This window comes from Sorex araneus, chromosome 5, assembly GCF_027595985.1.
Source record: "Sorex araneus isolate mSorAra2 chromosome 5, mSorAra2.pri, whole genome shotgun sequence".
In the NCBI taxonomy this organism is placed as follows: Eukaryota; Metazoa; Chordata; class Mammalia; order Eulipotyphla; family Soricidae; genus Sorex; species Sorex araneus.
The window spans coordinates 46253906-46274002 of NC_073306.1; the positions used below are offsets into that span (position 1 = coordinate 46253906).

At 43.1% G+C, this 20097-nt stretch overlaps 1 protein-coding gene across 12 annotated transcripts in view; it reads right to left on the minus strand.

The window, feature by feature from the left end:
* The window catches only part of EPB41 (erythrocyte membrane protein band 4.1), a 171503-nt gene that overhangs the window by 6676 nt on the left and 144730 nt on the right, over window positions 1–20097 (minus strand). For all 12 annotated transcript variants that reach the window (XM_055140803.1, XM_055140802.1, XM_055140801.1 and 9 more), the window contains one exon: window positions 4463–4591. In XM_055140803.1, coding sequence (XP_054996778.1) covers window positions 4463–4591 — 129 coding nt within the window. The remainder of the gene's footprint in view (window positions 1–4462; window positions 4592–20097) is intronic.

Consider the following 20097-nt stretch of genomic DNA (forward strand, 5'->3'; position numbering starts at 1 on the left):
CGCCACGGCTCTCAGACTCACAGACCCAAAGTAAAACCCTGAACTCCCCCCCCCTCTCTCTGTGACACTGGGGATCAAATCCAAATCTCCTGCACATAAGACATGCGCCTTACTAATAAGCCCAGCTCCAGGCCCCCGTAAGTGATCCCTTTCTTGGTGAGAGTGCATCCTGGGCTTTTGGACCAGTTGCAGCAGTGCTCAGGGACTACTCCCAGCTCTGTGCGTAGAGGACCATACGCAGTGCTGGGGGTCGAACCAGTTTTGCTGCATGCAAGGCCAGTGCCTCAGCCCCTGTACTATCTCTCCCCCACCTCCAGCCTCCGACAGTGATCTCTTAATAAGTAAAATATATTCCCTGGCAGCAAGGCTAACTCTAACAGAGGTTGGATTTTAGCACTCTTAGTGCTAAAATCTAACTGGTCAGCGATGGGAGTGAACTGGAAAGAGGAGGCAGGAGTTTATCCACAGGCTGAGCAAAGGCGACACTAGCCACATACACCTGGGACAGCATTTTACAGTTCATAAACAGCTCTCACACAAGTCTGACAAAATCAACAGAAAAGAGAGAGATTTACTAGCATTTCCAGGTAAGAAAATCAGGGTCAGAAAAGGAAAATGATTGCCTAAGGACTTGAAATTACTGAGGATCACTTGTCCTCGTGTGGACATGGTGCTCTCTGCACACCGCCCAGGGCAGGGAAGCTACCGTCTCTCAATTGCTGAGACATGGCAGGTTCTGAATCATAGAACAGAACTTTAGAGAAAAGGGGCAGGGGAATGTCCCTGCTGGGCTTAAGGGGCCAAGAAATCTCAGGCTACCTTCTTGGTTGGGAAAATGGTGCAAACAAGGCAGAAATGCTCTTTTAAGGCAAAGAGGGAAGAAACAGACATAAGATCTTAATGACACTTCTGATGGCAAAACTATTACAGAAAAGGATCTTTCTCATTAGGAGAGGTTTAAGCTGCTGAGCTAAAACAGCAACAAAAAACAAACAACAAAAATCCAGGGGGGTGGTGCGGACAGAGAGATAGTACAGCAGCAGGGCACTTGCCTTGTAGGCCACTGACTCAGGTTCTATCCCTGGCATCCATATTGAACCTCAGTCTCACCTGGAGTGGTCCCTAAGCACTATGGATGTAGCCCCCCAAAACAAACAAAGCATTCTACAGCCAAATAAACCTGAGGTGGGGGTGGAACTACTTTTTTAGCTCTTTCTTTTTGTTTTGGGACCACACCAAGCATGCTCGGGGCTTACTCCTAGCTCTACACCCAGGGATCATTCTTGGCAGACTCAAGAGATCATATGAGGTGCTTGGGATTGAACCCGGGGCAGCTAACTACTAACCCGGGTCAGTAGAGCAAGGCAAGTGCGCTACCTGCTGTAATATCACTCCAGCCTCCTTTCCCCTCTCTTTCTCTAAGTCATCTCTTATAAACGGGGGCCTCCAACCTTTCTATGAACAGAACCACATTTTGTGGAGATATTGAAGGGTGGGGAGAGAAGGTGAAGAGAATTAGGATGAGACTTCTGGCAGGCTTGGTGACCATATGGGATGCCAGGCAGCAGCAGGTACTCTACCTGCTGTACTATCACTCCAGCCCAAAGCTTATTTATCTTTAATGAACTTAATTTATTTTATTTTTGAAAAAAAAATTAGATGGAGTAAAGATCTTGGCTAGGAATCCAGGTAGGAATTGGGACAAAATAAAGAGAGCACTTTACTGTGAGTGCACAGTCCTGCAGCACATATGGGGCTCTGTAGTACTTTGCACATGCCCTCAGAAGACTAAAATGCAGATTCCGCTGCTGCTGGGTAATAAGCACCAAATCCGACTGTGATCTCAATCACACCTTGCAGACAGCCTTTGGGGCTTCTGCTCTTGCCCTCACCGCAGATATTTCTGAAGAAAACTGAGGTTCTAGGGGTTAAACAATTTTCCAGGGTTCCATCCCCAGAGACCCAGCCAGAAACTTCTTGTCTCCAGGCTGGGCTTTGAGCCCCTGCTCAGAGTGTAACTCGTTGCTGGGCCGTGGACAAGTCTCTGAGCTGATCTCGTTTCTAACAGCCAGTGTGTGGGACGCTCTGTCTGTTCCACGGCATTGTTCTGAGGATCACAGGAGGCCGTAGAAATAACAGAGCTGTAAACATTGTTCTACGGAGGTGAAGGAGCTGGAGAGATGGAATGGAGGTTCAGGTGCTGGCCATGTAGCTGCTGACCATGGTTTAATTCCCAGCACCACGTAGTCTCTTTAGCACAAAGGGAGTGATATGGGAGCACAGAACCAGAAGTAACCCTGAGCACTGCTGGGTGTGGCCCAAGCCCCCTACCCACACCACCTGCAAAAGAAGGTTTCTGTGTTCACATCTCTAGTATTTTTTTTTTTTTTTTTTTTGCTCTTTGGGTCACACCCAGCATGCTTAGGGGTTACTCCTGACTCTGCACTCAGGAATCACTCCTGTGGGTGCCTGGGGGACCATACAGAATGCCAGAAATCGAACCCGGGTGGGCCATGTGCAAGGCAAATACCCTACCTGTTGTGCTATTGCCCCGGCCCCTACATGTCTAGTATTATTCTAGGTCACTGTCATCCCGTTGCTCATCGATTTGTTCGAGCGGGCACCAGTAACGTCTCTCATTGAGAGACTTGTTGTTACTGTTTTTGGCATATCCAATATGCATGGGTAGCTTGCCAGGCTCTGCCTCGCGGGCTCGATACTCTCAGTAGCTTGCCGGGCTCTCTGAGAGGGGGCGGAGGAATCGAACTCGGGTCGGCCGCGTGAAAGGCGGAAGCCCAACCACTGTGCTATCGCTCCAGCCCTAGTATTATTAAAAAAAAAAAAAAGGTACATGTGGCTACAGTAAATAAATAATAACCACCGGATGACCCAGTGTTTCCTATATGACAGGTCTTTCTTGTTTTGGCTTTGGGGCCACCCCCTGCAGTGTTCCTGACTCAAGGTTTTCTCCTGATTCTGTGCTCTGGGATCACCCCAGGGGTGCTCAGGGGACCGTATGTGGTGCCAGACACTGAGTCAGGCAAGGCCTTCACCCCTTGTACCAGCTCTTTGGCTCCAGGTATTTTTTTCCCTGTTATCTATTTATGCCACATTTCACGATGCTCTTTGCATTCACCAATATTTGTTGTTAATGTTGCTTGCTTGTTTGTATATAGGGTTGGTTTGGGGCCATACCTAGCAGTGCTCGGAACCTTACATGGTGCCAGGCTTTGGCCTTAACTCCTGTACTAGTTCTCCGGCCCTCATGTGCCAACTTATCATGTAAATGGTTCTCCTCAGAAATTTTTACTAGCTGAAAAATATTGCCTGAATTGAATGCAACACCTACCTGCTGGGCACACACTCCTCATGCTGGGGCCCAGGTTCAGTCTGGCTCACAGGGTCTCTGAGAAGAGCGGCGATAGCACAGCAGGCAGTGCTCAGGAGTAATACCCGGGCACCACCCAAGACACTTAAAACTCTCTCTCACTCTCTCTCTCTCTCTCTCTCTCTCTCGCTCTCTCTCTCTCACTCACTCACTCTCTCTCTGTTTTGGTCATACCCGGCAGTAACAAACAATAATAGCTACCATTTTGGAATAGCTACTCTGCCAGGAAAATACTATGTTTAGCCCAATAACCTTGTAAAAGTTTTTCAGAAGAGAAAGCCCAAGCTCTAGAGGCTCGGGCCCCAGAACCACAGAGCACTGAAAATGAAACCCAAGTCAAATCCCAAAGCCTTATGCCCTAGTGAGCGGGCTCTGTACTTCTTGGTCACGTTAGGGTGTTACCACTGGTACGTGTTACACCATTTTGCACTGTGCTTTGTTGTTATCATGGAGACGATACCTAATAGAAGATTTTTTCTTTTTCTTTTTTCGGTTTTGGGCAGTTATACTAACTCCGTGCTCAGGGATCACTCCTGACGGGCTTATGGGGACCACTTGGGGTGCCAGGGATCAAACTGGGGTCAGCCACAGACAAGGCAAATGCCCCACCTGCTGTACTATTGTTCTATCTTCTTTCTTTTTGGTTATGGGGTCATACCCCAGGTGTTGTTCAGGGCTTACTTCGGGCTCTGTGCTCAGTGATCACTCCTGGTGGGCTTTGGGGGGGACCGTATGTGATGCCGGGGATCAAATCAGGCAAGTGCCCTACCCACTATACTATCACTCTGGTCTCCAAAGGTCAGTATTTTTAATCATTAAATTAGACTGCCATCTCCATGTGAGTTGGAGGAATATAAGTAAGATTCAAGATCCTTTTGCTTTCAATAAAGTATTTCAGGATTGAAAAACAAAACAAAACTTAGATCAGGAATCTCTTCTCCAAAAATGACCCCAGAAACGTCCAGGATTGTTTTAAGCAAATGATTAGGGACCCTGTGAAGAAAGAAGGTCATTACACCCATTTTGTGATGCTGATTCTTGTTGTCTATTCGGAAGCAGCAAACCATGTCCTACCTGGGCAGCTTCATAAGTGATGGTCTTTGTCTCGGTGTGGACAATAGGGACGTCTTTGGTTGGGATCTCGCTTTTCACAGCATTGGCGGGGTCCGAGATGGTGACTGTCTGAGTCTTCACCAGGGGAGGCTGCAGGCAGTAAACACACAGTCACTGGGGGCTTCCGGGGCTGCTGGGAACGAATCTTCTGACATTGATTTGAGCAAAGTGATCGCCCTAATAAAGCAAAGGCTAGCTCAATCTCTGCCTGAGGCTTGGACGCTCTTCAGAGAAGCTCTGGAATCTGCTACTTTGGAATAGGTCTGACATTGGGACGTGTCAACCATGAGGAATATTAAAGAGCAGCATTACTGCAATCACCTTCATAGGCGTAATGGAAAGTAATATGCTCCGACAGTTATGACTGGTGATATACTCCATTTTCAGGCTGACCTTCAGAATTTAATATAAAAACTATTTGCCAAATAGCACTCACTTTTGTTTGTCCTTCAAACTGTACTATTATAATTAAGAAAATCAGCCACATTTTCCTCCACAAAGTACAAACTGTACACGAAACAGCAGAGGCATCAGGATATATTTCCCCGGAATTCATTAACTTCTTTCAAATCAATGTCAGATGTTTATTTCAGAGCTATTGAGAAGAAACGGCATTTGGAAAACTGGAAAGAAAATAATCAGTTTTCACCACCACCGGATGGATCAATCTTAGAATTTCAGAAGAATAAACATGAGTGGAATCGCAAAGACTTTTTTTTTTTTTTTTTTGGTCTACCAGTTTCCCCAAGACTGTTGATCATCCTCAAACTAGCATTTGATTGCTGAGCTGAGCGGCCTCCACCTGAGCAGAGGAGAGCGAGCCGACGGTCCCGGGAGGCCCAGGGGCGGGCGAGTGGGGCGGCACATGGCACTGTGTAGCCGCAGTGCACAAATCAGTCTGTGGGGCCTGAGTTCTTAAAAATCAGTCGCCCCTTTTAATGAATACCACTTGGATTTTCTGAGTGAAGGCTCCTCCTCAGAGACCGTCTCATCAACTCTCTTCACAACAGCCCGAAGGTCGGGGTGGGGGTGGGGAGCAGATGTGCCCACACCCACACCGAGACACAGAGCGGGCAGACGGAGCGGACTCCCGGGAGTTCTGCGGAATCACCAAGAGGGGGAAGCGTTTGCAGCCCCGGAGGTCATGCCTCCGAACACACGTCTTTGCAGTAATCAGGGCTTTCGTGTGATTCTATGATTTTGAAAGAAAGTACAGAGGCGACTGCCCTCACCGCCAGCACCACCACCTTCACAGGACAGACGCCGGCCCGCTCCCAGTGCGAGTCATCAGACCTGCGTCACTGAGGCAGTTACTACCTGGAAACTTCGAATGAGGGTGGGAAACTGGTCCCCCACACCAGTCTCAAGAAATGATCCGTTCTGTTTTCCAAGTGGCTCTCCTGGTAAGACATGGTCTTCGCTACTCTCAGCCTTTTGTTCACCAAGTTGCAGGTGGGAGGAAGCTGGTGTCACTGACAACTTTAAGGCACTGGCCTGTTCCTCCAACCCTGAACCTTCCCCACTTGGGTCTCTTGGCACTTCCTTAACATCACAGTAGCCAGCTGCCCCCGGCTCCTCTTCTGTCTCCTTGCTGCTTATGGAGACGGAACCAAAGTCAAAGCTTTGTGGCGACTCCGACGGGGTGCTCAACTGGCTCTTACTAGGAATTACTGAATGCTGGGGGCCCTCCCGTTCAGAGTCAGGGCTGGAAGGTGGCCCCTTTGTCACGGCAGCCGCCACCTCTGTGCGAGTGATATTTATAGTCTACAAATGAATGAACACATACAAACGTAAAAAGATTAGGATTAAGTGGGGAATATGGTGAACTCTGAGACTCAACGGTGATCTTAGAGAGGCCTCACACACCTATCTATCTTTTTTGGTGTCAGGGGATCAAATCCAGGGTCTTGTATAGCCAAGCAAGCATTCTACGACTAAGCATCCCAGCCCTGAAGTATTTATGCTCAAATTAACTAAGAATCTTAGCACCCGAGATGCTCAGAAGAAAGAACTGCTGTTCATTAAGTCAGCAACTTAAATAGTCCCAACTTCTTTCTGGCAATATTGTAGGAACACACACGGCAGTGATCCGGGCTTGCTCCTGGCTCTGTGCTCAGGGGACCATATGTGGTACCAGGGATTGGCTGCATGCAAGCCTTACTTCTGTTCCATTGCCCTGGCCCAGCCATATTTCTAACATGTTGTTAGTCTGAGGAAATAATTCCTATGTATCTCCCACAGGAGCAAGTATGTCATGTTCCTGTGCTCTTCCCTGTACAACATGTACCCTCATACTTAAAGGAGTCACTTCCTAAATTCCTAACTCAGCACTGTACACAAAGCACACAACAAATCAAGCAAACCACGCTACTAAGGAGCTTGATCAGGCTGGAAAATACCTACTATCCTCTGACTATATGTAGCATATTGGCCTCTAAAAGGAAGCAAGACCCTAGACTCTGGTTGGCAGAGATCCAGAGCTGAGTACATCCTGAAGAGACTTACTCCAGCCATTGCCATGGCATCAAATAGAATATATATATAAAACCATGAAACACTGATCTGTAAATAGATTACAATGACCAAGCAGCTAGAAGTATTTCTCCATGGATGAATGACACATCTCTAACCAGTAAGAGGGATAAATCCTGGAAACATAGAGTTCCCTCTTGGGCTACATCTCCTACCACAGGAAAAAGTTTTGAAAAAAGTACTCCTCAGAGAACATGAGCAATGAGTAGATGAGATCAAAGATGAGGAGATAACATCACAGCAGACGCAGCTATTTCTAAGTTTAAAGAAAGGTGCTGTAGACAGAAGAGAAGGAATTCATGCTTCTAGGAAAGACTACGAGTCTCTGGGACAATAACGGTTTGGACAGAAGTCAAATGTTATGAAAAATAACACTTATATGTGCTCCCTAGAAAGCTAAACATAAACCACTCAAGCCTGAAATTTTGGTAGGAACAACTCACCATATACCTTATAGGAATTCAATAACAAAAAAGAGCTCCTTTGAAAGGTAATCCTGGAGTAAATACTTGCCTATACTTTTTTGGTTCTGTCTTGTTTTTTGGTTTTGGGGGTCCACCTGGCAGTGCTCAGGGCTTACTCCTGGTTTTGCGCTCAGCAATCACTCCTAGATCGGCTGCATCAGGCAAGCACCCTACCTGCTGAAACATCTTTCCAGGACACTCACACATTTTAGTACCCAAGCCATAACTGCTGCCCAATAATGTAGATCAGTTTCCATTGTGAAAAACATAATTGAGTGTTCTACCAAGGTAAGAAAGGACATACTGCACAAAATAGTTCCGGGTCGACTTTAAAGTCATCTTGTAAACATTTACCCAAAAGCACCTCAAAGTAGAACAGTTTGCGTTCAGACCCAGAGGGCTTTTCATGGACTGATGATGAATATTACTTGGGACATGATATAAATGATTAGATCAACTGGGACTAATCTCTGTTTGCAGATATGTCACAGATACCTAACATGTTCCTCACAAGGACATATGAAATTTCTCCTGTTTAAAATGAAACCAATCCTTGGCTTTAACTCACAGGGAGCTGAGGAGCAAATACAATATACACAAAAACACCCTGAAAACTCTATAGCCACATACGCATTTACTTAATTTAACCAACAGTATCTGAGAACCTATGACAGAGATTAAGGGATACTTAATGGGAGTTGTTGTTATATTACTAACATTCTATATTTTCTAGAGCACTTATTTCACCTATTTTTTGAATCAAATTGTTAAGAAACTGTTCAAAAACTGGTCAGCTGAAGCTGGGGCGATAGCTCAATGAGCTGGAGTGCATGGATGCATATGGGAGCCGCAGGTTCAATCCTTGGCACCGCAGGAGCCCCTGGACACTACTGGAAACAACACTCAAGCACCGAGCCAGGAGCATCACATAAGCACCAGGAACGTGGTCCCCAAACTAATATAAAATTAATTAAGTAGACTGGCAGGCAACAAGCACATCAGGCTTTCTCAAAGTGCTTTCTGCTGGCCTGAGCACTGAACCGCAACTCCAAACCCACTCACTGACAGAAGAACCAAGGTTTTCCAAATAACTCTGTCACCGTTGAGAAGGCTGAATCATAACGAGGAAAATACCATAGGAGAGCAAGTGAATGCTTGTTAGTATGAGTTCCCTCGAATGGGAAGCGGTGGTCTGTCATCAAGGAACCCTCCGTGAGTTAAACATGGCCCACCTGACCCAGAGAAGTCTATTGTGGAGTACCGTTGGAAAGATCAGTCCCGTTGTACAAAGCATTTATCAAGGAAAACAAGAGAAAAAGCTGGAGCCACAGCAATGTCAATTCAACAAATATTTACTGACCACCTAAGAGTGCTAGTCACGGAAACCAAGAACAGTGCGCTGGGGAGCCAGTGTTGCACTGTCCCCTCCAGTGAGATCAACTGAACCGGCTCTGGTGTCCAGACCCCTTGAACAACACAGCCAGCAGCTTAGTGGACACACTCCCATGCATAAGGAAAGCATTCTGCCTCCAATTAAACCACCTCTTGTGTTGCCTGGACCGGATGCCTGTCTTCTGGCATCATTTCCATGACACTGGAAAATGGTGCAATCATCCATTCATTCTACACCACCCGAACCCTGAGAATCCACTCCAGGCCTTCACACCTCACAGACGGCACCGTCACTTCTCACAGCTCCCTTATCTATCACTTGTCCTTGCATTTACTATCCTCATTCTGACCTTTTGGCTTTTGAGTCTTACCTGGTGGAGCTTAGGGCTTACTCCTGGCTCTGTGCTCAAGGGGTACTCGGGGGAGCCAGGGATCAAATCATTATACTGTGAAAAGTACAATGCAAAGCAAGAGCCTGAACCCCTGCACTATCTCTCCAGCCTATCACTCTGCCTCTAATAATGCCTCACGCAACTTAGGGCCTTAAGCAAGTTTTCTTCTTTCCCTTTTTCTTCTCTCAAACCTTTTTTGAATACATTCACGATTTTGCTAATTAAATGTACAAGTGTTTATTACTTCAACCTCTTTCTACATTTTCATGCTCCATACATCATTCTCTCCATTAATCCAAAACTATTTGTAGTTCCTAGAGTGTGCCTGTTTGTGCCTTTGTAAATAGCGTCAGTACTGCTACTGCTCCTTCTAACCAGAAGTGTCAAGTGTCAATACTTTTGGGAGATTCCCCCCTCAACTATGTTTATTACAATTGCTCCTTCTGTTCCCAATGAACTCTTGTTGTTGTTTCAGTTATGTTTTTTCTCCATTATACTATAAGCATTAAGAAACGTAGTTATATGTTCCTTAATGTTGTACCTCAGACATCAGTAAAACTTGCAGGAATTTTATTAAATTAAGTCACTAATTTAGTAGTCATTAATAGTGACTGGTTCCAAATGACTAGAGAACTCCTGTTTTAATCTCTATTCAAAATCCGAAAAGGCACATTTAGAAAGAATATTAAAAAAATCACTCACTTGATGAAAACCATTATCTAAACTATCATTTTATTCCCTATCTCAGTTAAGTCAGTGGAAAACTAATATTCTTGTATCTTCACCTTGTACTGTGCTAGTCATCAGCAAGTTTTCTCCTTTATTTTTCACAACCTCACATGAAAGTCATCACTTCTCTGCTATAGGTAAGGATAGACAAGCATTAAGTAAGTTAGAGCTACTAAGTGATGGAGCTGGTAAATATTCACATCTTCTCCAGTTCTAGTGCCCGTATCTTCCCATGGTTAATGTAGAACCAAAATATCTATGTTCAGAGACATATCAAAACTGACTATAATTTTGAGAAGTACAGTGATTGTTTAAAGTCCTCAGAGCAGATTTTAATGTTAGTGACTGGTACTACACATTAAATATTAAATATTAAAAGAGAACTAGAAATCTAGGAGAAAAGATTGTGGTAAAAGGCTGCAAAATCTTCCATAAGATAGCCAAAATTTGGCATATTACATCAAAGATAAATTTTAACACTGACAGTGGCCACTGAATTATGAATCTTCACAATTACATGTACCAAAAAAGACCTGGTAATATTTGAGGGCTCTTCTTAGAGATTTGAATATATGGCTGTATATGAGCCAACCAGAATGACATAAAAATGGAGACTTGAAGTGATTCAGATGTTGGTTGCTTCTATAAGAAGAAAGATACTACAGCAGAAAGACCAGCTGTCTGTATAAAGTACAAGCTATGTGATCTAGTTTGGTTCAGATACATAAGAAGGAAGAATGCAGCAACACTGTATGATTGAAGATGCTCAATTCCATGAAAAAAGCCAATGACATCATAGTGCCTCAATAAAAATGGGGGGTGGGGAAAGTCGAGAATCAAAGACTTCTGCTAAGTGTGATAACCACTTTTCAAAGGGATTATGACTCAGAATCATCAGAGCCTGTGTATTTATGTGCCTCTGAATTAGAAATGATCTCTCCTGGGACTAAGAGAGTCTAGATACCTAAGAGCAGGATGAGCCTTTCACAGGTACTATGCTGCCTCTCTTCAAAGCAATACAGAATCTCTTTATTACCACGTTATTTTTGAAGCGAAGGGTTTACATATTTTAAGAGAACTATAGTTATGCTCATTATCTATAAGTTATGAGACTATCTTATAAGTGCCACAATGAAAATAAATCCTGAAAATCTTTTAAGAGTATTATGCTACCTGAGCCAGGGAGATGGCTCAAAGGCTGGAAGTACAGGGCTTCGAATGCAGGAGGCATGGGTTCAATGCCAGGCACCAGATGGTCCCTTGAGCACAGTCAGGAGTGACCCACAAACAAATTGGGGGTAGAGAAGGAGGTAGAGGGAGGAGAGCAGAGGACAGGGGAGGGAGGAAAATAAGGAGGAAGGAAGGAAGGAAGGAAGGAAGGAAGGAAGGAAGGAAGGAAGGAAGGAAGGAAGGAAGGAAGGAAGGAAGGAAGGAAGGAAGGAAGGAAGGAAGGAAGGAAGGAAGATTCTGCTACATAAGCAAGAGTCATATAACCTTTTCTAGGAGGGCCTACACAGTAACTTTTTTTCGTTTGATCACTTATTCACTGCTTAGTTAAGACCAATTTTACCTTTGAGTGCCAATAGAAAAACAATTCATCTCACTGTGAGAAGGAAGAAAATAACCTACAATTGTCTCAACTTGATTCTTTTATAGATTAAAATCACAGGAGGCAGATAAGAACCAAGGTGAAAAACATCACAGACAACCTTGCCTTGTTTTTTTTTCTTTGACTCTGTGTGCGTATGTGTGTGTCTGTGTGTGTGTGTGTGTGTCTGTGTGTGTGCTTGCGCGAGTGCGCACATGAGCAGTAGATGTAGGGCCCTGCTGTACCCAGAATAATAAGGGCTGCTCTCACTGGTGCTGAAGGGGGGGCCCAGCGCCTGTACTGTCTTTAGCCCCTTGCCTTGAGATTTTGCGGAAAAGCTTTGGTCTCAAGATCATAATTAGATGATGGAATGGGAAGAAGTAAAAAATGCTAACTGAAAAGACGAAACCCTCTTCTTGGCATGTATTTTATTACTATCTACTTAATATTTCCTGGGCCAGAGCACAAATAGTGTAGCAAGGAGGGCACCTGCACATGGCCAACCGGGGTTCTATCCCTGGCATGACATGTGATCCCCCAAGCCTCAAGAGTGATCCCTGAGCACAAAGCCAGGTGTAATCCCTGAGCAACACCAGGTGTGGCCCCAAAACAAGTGATAATTTCATATGTGTGTAATAATTATCTACATGAAAAGAACTTGACTCACGCTAAAAAATTAGTTATGACAAGATCACAAATAATTTATTTATTTTTGGTTTTGGCCACACTCAATGATGCTCAGGGGTTCCTCCTGGCTCTGCGCTCAGGAATCACTGCTGGTGGTGCTCGGGGGACCACAAGGGGTGCTGGGGATTGAAACTGGGTTGGCTGTGGGCAGGCAAGCATCCTACCCACTGTACTATCACTCTGGCCCCAATTACAAATCATTTAATTTCTTAGTATTTTTTCCCCTGAATTTTCCTAAACTTTCTAAAAGAAGTGTTTATTACCTCTATAATACAGAAGTTATTAAATTATTTCTTCTTTTGTTTTTGCATTGCTGGGAATCCAACATACTATCACTGAGTCACATCCCTGGCCATTAGATTTTTATTCCTGTGGTTGTTGGCTTTGGGGCCACATGCAGCGACACTCAGAGCTTGTGCTCAGGAGTCACCCCCAGCAATGATCAGAGAATCATGGGGTTATCAAACGGGGGTCAGCTTCACGCAGGGCAAGCACCTTAGCCCTGGTACTTTCTCTCTGGACTCTAAACCATTTTCTTATACAAGTTTTTGTATCTGGTTCATAATCAAATGATCTGAAAAGCCTGAAGAGTTTGGTAAACAATTTATGAATAAAGTGAATAAATCTTTTTTTTTTTCTTTCTTTTTTTTTTTTTTGGGTCACACTCGGTGATGCACAGGGGTTACTCCTGGCTCTGCACTCAGGAATTACTTCTGGCAGTGCTCAGGGGACCATATGAGATGCTGGGAATCAAACCTGGGTCGGCCTCGTGCAAGGCAAACGTCCTGCCCGCTGTGCTATCACTCCAGCCCCAAGTGAATAAATCTTCAACGTCCATTAGGCCTTTAAAGACAGAGGCTGTCAGAAGGAGGTGGGGGAACAGAAGAAGAGAGGGAGAGAAAGGGTGGGAGGATAGAGGTGGTGGCAAGAGGGAAACTGAGTACACTGGTGGTGGGAAATACATACTGGTGAATGGACAGGCATCGGACCATCTTAGGACTGAAACTCAATCACGAACAAATTTGTAACTGTGCATCTCACAGTGATTCAATTAAAAAAAATTAGAAAAAGCAAAACAAAACAAAAAGACAGGGCCTGAGAATGCCCTAGACATGGAAACATGATCTGCATGTATGAGGTCCTGTGTTTGATACCTGATGTTCCCCCGCCACCTGCTCCCCCAAACAGTGGCATCTACATTATATACACATTTTTGCTAGCTGAAATTACGACCTTTTTCATTGGAAAAACTCTGAAAATAAAATAACATTTATAAAAAGAGAAAAGCGCCTGAGATTTAACATATTATCTTCATTGTCACCTTATCTGAGTCCCTAAATCCATACCTACTAATAAACTACCTTTGGTTTTCACATTTTCTCCATTCTATTTTGCAACTCTATCAAGTCATCAGGGCTGGTCTTGCATACAGCACTTTAGATAAGATCAACTCGTAATGCAATGTCACCACCGTCTTTGTGATGAATTTGTCACCTGCTGAAATGCAAATAGCTCACAGAGAGTTAGTACATTAAACTTGTATCAGTGCTTTGATCCATCATAAAAAGAAGATTCATTAAACTTAGACCATTAAAAAAAAAAAAGAGTGTTGATAAGGAAAGGGAGCAGGTGGTGGCCACAGGCCAGGGTAGGGGCGCACAGACACACATCACCAGGGCACATTACCCTTGCTCTGAAAACCCAGAAAGAAATGCTCTGCACTGCCAATGCCCACAGAACCAGCAGGAACCGAGGCTCTACCCAGCAGACGAGTCCAACTTCTGGTTCCTAACTAAATCAGACAATAAATGTTACAGTCACTTACATTATCATATTTGATTAGACCCCCAAATGACCTGCAACATGCAAACTAAAAAACATAAAATCCAATCCTGATAAGATCAGTTAATTGCGAGTGCTCTGTTTTGACATTATTCTCTTCATTCATCCAAGTAAATTTATGTCTCAGCAAAAAGGGCTTAAAAATGCTTGGAAAAGTTTTAAGGCCTTTGCATATATGTGTCTGTCCTTAAAGTAGGTCACCAGTACTTGTAATGTTATTACTATTTTAAAAAATGAGACTGTGTTTCCCTTGGTTCTCTAATAATCAGTTGACACATTGACCTGGTGTTTTAAACATTCTTTTGTTGTTAGATGCTTTTAAATGGGCACTTGCAATGAAAGACAAATCAGATATGGCATGGCTTCATTTGTAGAACCCACAAGTAAACAGCACATAAAGATGGCAAGTCAAGCAGAGGTAGCCCGTTCTTCAGCCAAAAATGAAAACAAATGAACAAAGAATGTCCCAAAGAAAAACATCCCTCAGGCGCCACCCCCAAAAGCACCATAAATAATAGCTTTGGTAGACTCTATGGCAAACCAGGGCCAATCATCGGATTAACAAAGGCCACTAGAATCACCAACGGTCAAGATGGGGATAAACGAACAACAGAATAACCATGTGGTTAGTTAGCATCGAGGACTGAGACCATCTTTCCTCTCTATCATGCCCTTTCTTAACCTACATTTCTCTTCATTCCAAGTTTTCTCTTTTGGACAATACCCTCCCCCACTTCAAAAGGTTTGTATGTGATTGGTCCTCATTAGAAATACATCCTCTGTGCTCACTCACTGTCTTCACGAGATGCTTTCTTTCCACGGTCCACGGCTATTCTCTCGCACATAAACTACCTTTGGAGGAAGGAGCTTATTTAGGATGATGCTGGCCTTTACAAAATAAATTGGTAAAACTGCTTACTACAGGAAAATACAGCCTTTCACAAATGCCAGCAAATGAAATTTGCCAATGATAATTTTTCTTCATATGCTGCTCATATAATTCTAAAATTTGTACTGTTATTAGATTATCCCCAGAACAGGTGAATGTAAAAGCAAACAGTTCCAAAACCAGCGCCTGGTGCAAAATTTTAGCTATTTGGTAATAGAAAATTTTGCCTTAATAACACACTCACCAGCAAGTAATCCACAGATCATATGAATGTTCTGAAACCTGAACAGAGCTACAGAAGTCAAAGTGATGGAATAAATATTAAAAGTGATATTAAACATGTCTAGGAGACTGGATACCCTTTAGTGGCCAATTTCACTTCATTATACTAAGAAGGGTTGAGGTGAAGAGGAGATGGAAAGGAAGGGGTATAACAGTATAAAAACCGAGCATTCACTATGGTGACCATTAAGTATCTTTGGCAGAATTTCTCATAAGTCCTAGTTTCAAAAAATGATTAAAGTCTTAATAAACACTAATGAAAAACATTATGTTCAACTAGATACTTAGGCAAATAGCATAATAATTCTATTAATTATATACAACAGAAAACTATTATTAGTATTTGCTCTATCTTATCTTCCTGGAAAAAAAACCCTATCATAATGAACATGGCTTTCCATGTTAATATTTTTAACCAATTCCTAAAAGGAACATGACTTTGGAGAAATGCTACAAATTTTTCTTATTGCTCAGGTGTGGTCACATGCGCCTATTGAGCTAGTCAATAGGCCCCTCCAAAGAGGATGTATTTGGGGGCCAGATAGAAAGTATCCTGGGTCCTGTATGTGGTTAACTCTGGTTTGATCCCCAGCACCGCATTTAGTCCCCTGAGCACAGCCAGGGGTGGTCCAACCTCCTTACCTGTCCCCAACTCAAAAACAAAACAAAACAAAACGAAACCCCACAAAGATGAAGTATTCATTTTCAGTTATCATCCGGTTATCACCTAGGAGGGTTAGACGAGATAAGGTGAAGAGGGAAAGTGATCCACCTTGTCAGTTCCACATATAGGAGTGCGCTCGCTTCACACCCACGATCACACCCACCCCATTATTCACTCTTCAGCAGGAAAAGAGCGGCAACACTGGGTGCTTCATAACTACTAATTTGTAGAGTGCTTTAGGGAAAGAAAAAAAGACATTTTCAGAGTATTAAAAATGCTTCTAACAGATGTGACAATTATATGTGTTGTGGTGACTGATTATGTTGATAAGAAAAAGGTTATTTTTAACACTTGTTATAAATAAGTCAAATGAATTCCAAGTCATTTTAAGACATTAGTATTCTGAGAACAGAACACATGCCACCAGGTTATCTCTATTTTAGGACTCAGAAGAAGACAATTGCTGGGTTGCAGAGAAGAGGGAAAACAAGAGAGCCTTTTGAGAAAGAATGACAGTATCTTCTGCTGATCAGCTGAAGCAGGGCTGTCTTTCACTTCATTATTTTTGTTTCCGCAGTAGGTCTGCCTATACCTAGCATTACTGACATTTAATCTTTCTGGGGGTGCTTGGGATCAAACCCAGGGGTCTCACATATCAATTCTGAATGATGGGAAGGGAATGTGTCTGAGCAGATAGCCAATCTCAGAGTACAGACTGAAGTGGTTTGCTTGCTCAAAATATTTTAAAGCTGGGAAGGCGGCTCCTTGGGCTGGAGCTCAGAATTTGCCTGCAAAAGCTCCCACTTGTTTCTCTGGCACTTCATGATGCCTTGAGCACCTCTGAGCACTGAATGGGGAGTTGTGACTGAGCACTGCCAGGTATGCCCCCCCTCTTTTTTTTCTTGACTGAGGTATGTCTTGGTGGTACAGCTTTGCAGGTGCAGGAATTGGGTTCAATACCTCACAATGCAAGGTTTTCCGGGGATCAACGAGATATTACAGCAGTTAAGACGCTTGCCTTGCACGCAGCTGACCCAGATCTGACCCCTGGCACTCCTGAGCCCACCAGAGTGATCCCTGAGTGCAGAGCAGGAGGATGCCCTGAGCACCACCAGGTGTGACCCAAATTCTATGGTGGAAAGGCTTTTCTAGAGAGAGAAAGCCAACAGGGACCTAAAGTTGAATTTACTAGTGGAAGCAACATATGACCAACAGAAACCAGAAAGAAAAAGAACTGAAAAAAATATATAAAAGCTAGAAAAATAAAGGAGAAAGCAGGTGAGAAGGAAGACTGGGATGGAGCTGCATGGAAAGTTCCCAAAGGGCAGGAACAGACGGACAGAAAAGCATCGTGTTTACACTGCTGACTACACAAGAACTTCCGAGGCAGAAAACAGAACATCCTTTAGAACGCCTCTATGCAGGACCAAAAAAATGAAAGCCACAGGGAAAGAGATTTTTGCCTTAATCTAAGAATAATTTACAAATAAAACCTAGAGTTTCCCAAACATACAAAATGTGTGCTTTTATAGCTTTTATATCTTTGGAGATATTTAGTCACAGGCAAAGAGACCACTTAGTGTTTAAGTCTGTAAATGGTACTGTGGAGAAAAAACAAATATTGCTGGGGAGATGAGTTCAATCAGGGGTTTACCTAATCCTAAAATTCTGATAATGCTGCTTCTTTATGTCCCTGTCATATAAAGCAGACCACTTTATTAGTAGGCAGTAAGTGAATGGGTGGTATCACTGTAGCTTGATTTACTCGAGCGGGCACCAGTAACATCTCTATTACACTCAGCCCTGAGATTTTAGCAGCCTCTCCTTACTCGTCTTTCCCAACGATGGAGGCTCTTTCAGGGTCAGGGGAATGAGACCTATCGTTACTGTTTTTGGCATATTGAATGCGTCATGGGAAGCTTGCCAGTGGTATGGTATGGGTGGTATCAACCATGATTTCCCCTTCATTCTCATTCCCTCTGACTGCTAGGATAGGTTTCTATACATAAAAACTGTAAAGAGACAGGAGAGGAAAAGGAGACTGAAGTGTATTTTCTATCTCCCCCCTTGCTGGCATGTGGGGTGCTGGTTAGATTGTCTCATAAATCTGATGCACGCATGTGTTCTATCACTGCACATCCCTGACTAAAAATGTTTAGGGATTGGGGCAACATCTAGTGATGCTCAATGATCACTATTGGTGCAGTGCTGGGTTGAACCAGGTTGGGCTGCATGCAAGGCAAGCACTTTAACTCCTGTACTGTCTCCCTGCCCTCAATTGCATTCTTTATTCATTTGAGGGAACTCAAATTGATAGCTGGGATTTTTAAATGTTAAGATTTATTTTACTGTGTACCCCAAACAGCATTTATATTAAAGGGAAGGGCTGTCCCCCTAGCATATCAACTACAGAGGATCAGAAAAGCCTGTTTCCTTATCAATCTGCTTGGACGTTAGGATGTTACTAACATATTTAGCTCAGGTGGGGATGTAGCTCAGTGGTGGAGTGACAGCTCAAGGATGTTCACATGTGTACAAGATCTTGAGTTCAATTCCTGGCATCACAAAAGGAAGTCAACGTACTTTTAGCTGGTTATTTCTAATCTGTGGAAATAAAAAAACTACTTTCTCTTTGTCTTTCAAGTTTTAGTATGAGGAATTTCATTAATGATATGATTAACTCCGTGAATTTGTATGTTGATTATATCCAGTCCTCTTCCAATCTTACTTTACATGGCTCCTCACTTCAAGCACATTTTCTTTTCTTTTCCTTCTTCTCTTCTGTATTGCTGGGGATTAAAGCTGGGGATAAAGGTTTTACTCGGATGAATTATGTATGCTACCACTGACCCACATCCCTGGCTCTTAACCATACTTAACTAACCATTTTAATTGTACATTCCTAGGTCCGTACCAACATGCTTCCTGGCATAGTGCTGAAGATCAATCCAGTCTTCCTGCGTGCAAAGCATGCACTCTAGTCCTTTAAGGCATCCCCCATCCCCAAAGTGTTTCATTTTGCATCACGTTCTACTGTAGTGAAAGGGAGGCCTTAAGACCTGGGGAGTTACAGCAGCAGAAATATAACTTACTGATTATTTCCACTACACTGTACAGGGGACAGATATAGTGATTCCACAAGCTATACAAAATAGAGAATGATCTATACCTAGCATGAATGCATGCACGCACGCACACACCCACATACCCACACGCACACACCAAGGAGTTGTCACCATTTTTAGTATCCGAATTATATATAATGGGCACTTAAGTACAATAAAAAAGGTAAAATTTCTATGTATAATAAAAATAATAATCTTACTCAATGTGGTAGAAAATTCTGCAAGGAATTTTGGGATTCATGATTTTCTCTGAAGAGAATAGGAGAGAAGGTAACTTGGTAGGGAGGGTCTAGATATTTTTACTGTATTCAATATCATTAGGAAAAAAAGCAGTGATAAGAAAGAATCTAAAATTATTTTTAACATATCTGGCCTTCCTTTTATAAATATATGACTGAGAGGTAAAGCCAAGGTACAAATTTTTATTGATAATGTTCCTAAAAAAACCCTGAATTTCATTAGGAGAGATAGTACAAAGGTTAAGGGGTTTGCTAGCAGGTGGCTGTATCTATGGTTCTGTTTCAAATTTCAGCACCACATATGATTCCCCAAGTACCACCAGGCTTGGCCTCTGAACACAGTGCCAGCACTGCTGGATGTGTTCCCCGACCACCCACCCCCACCCCAGCCCCAAAGAAAACAAACTTAGCATGTCCTACTACATGCTTATCCGTAGGAAGTATTACAGGAGTGACTTAGGAATGTAGAATAGAGTGAATTGGCTTATATCCAACAGAAATTTCAGAGTAAAGTTTACAATAATATTTAATAGAAGAAAGTATGCTAGAATGATAAAATTGGAAAACTAACCACAGATAACCCTTCATCCAATCTTAGTCAACAGAATCAGTTAGCATTTTCTCCACTTAAAATTTTCACTGAAGATCCAAACAAATAGTAAAATTGACTCACACAAAATGAATCTCCTTCATAGTTACTTCATTTGTTAACTTAAGGAAGGAATGGCTAAAAGTCATCCCAAATATAGATGCTGGGCTTATTTTCAAGAA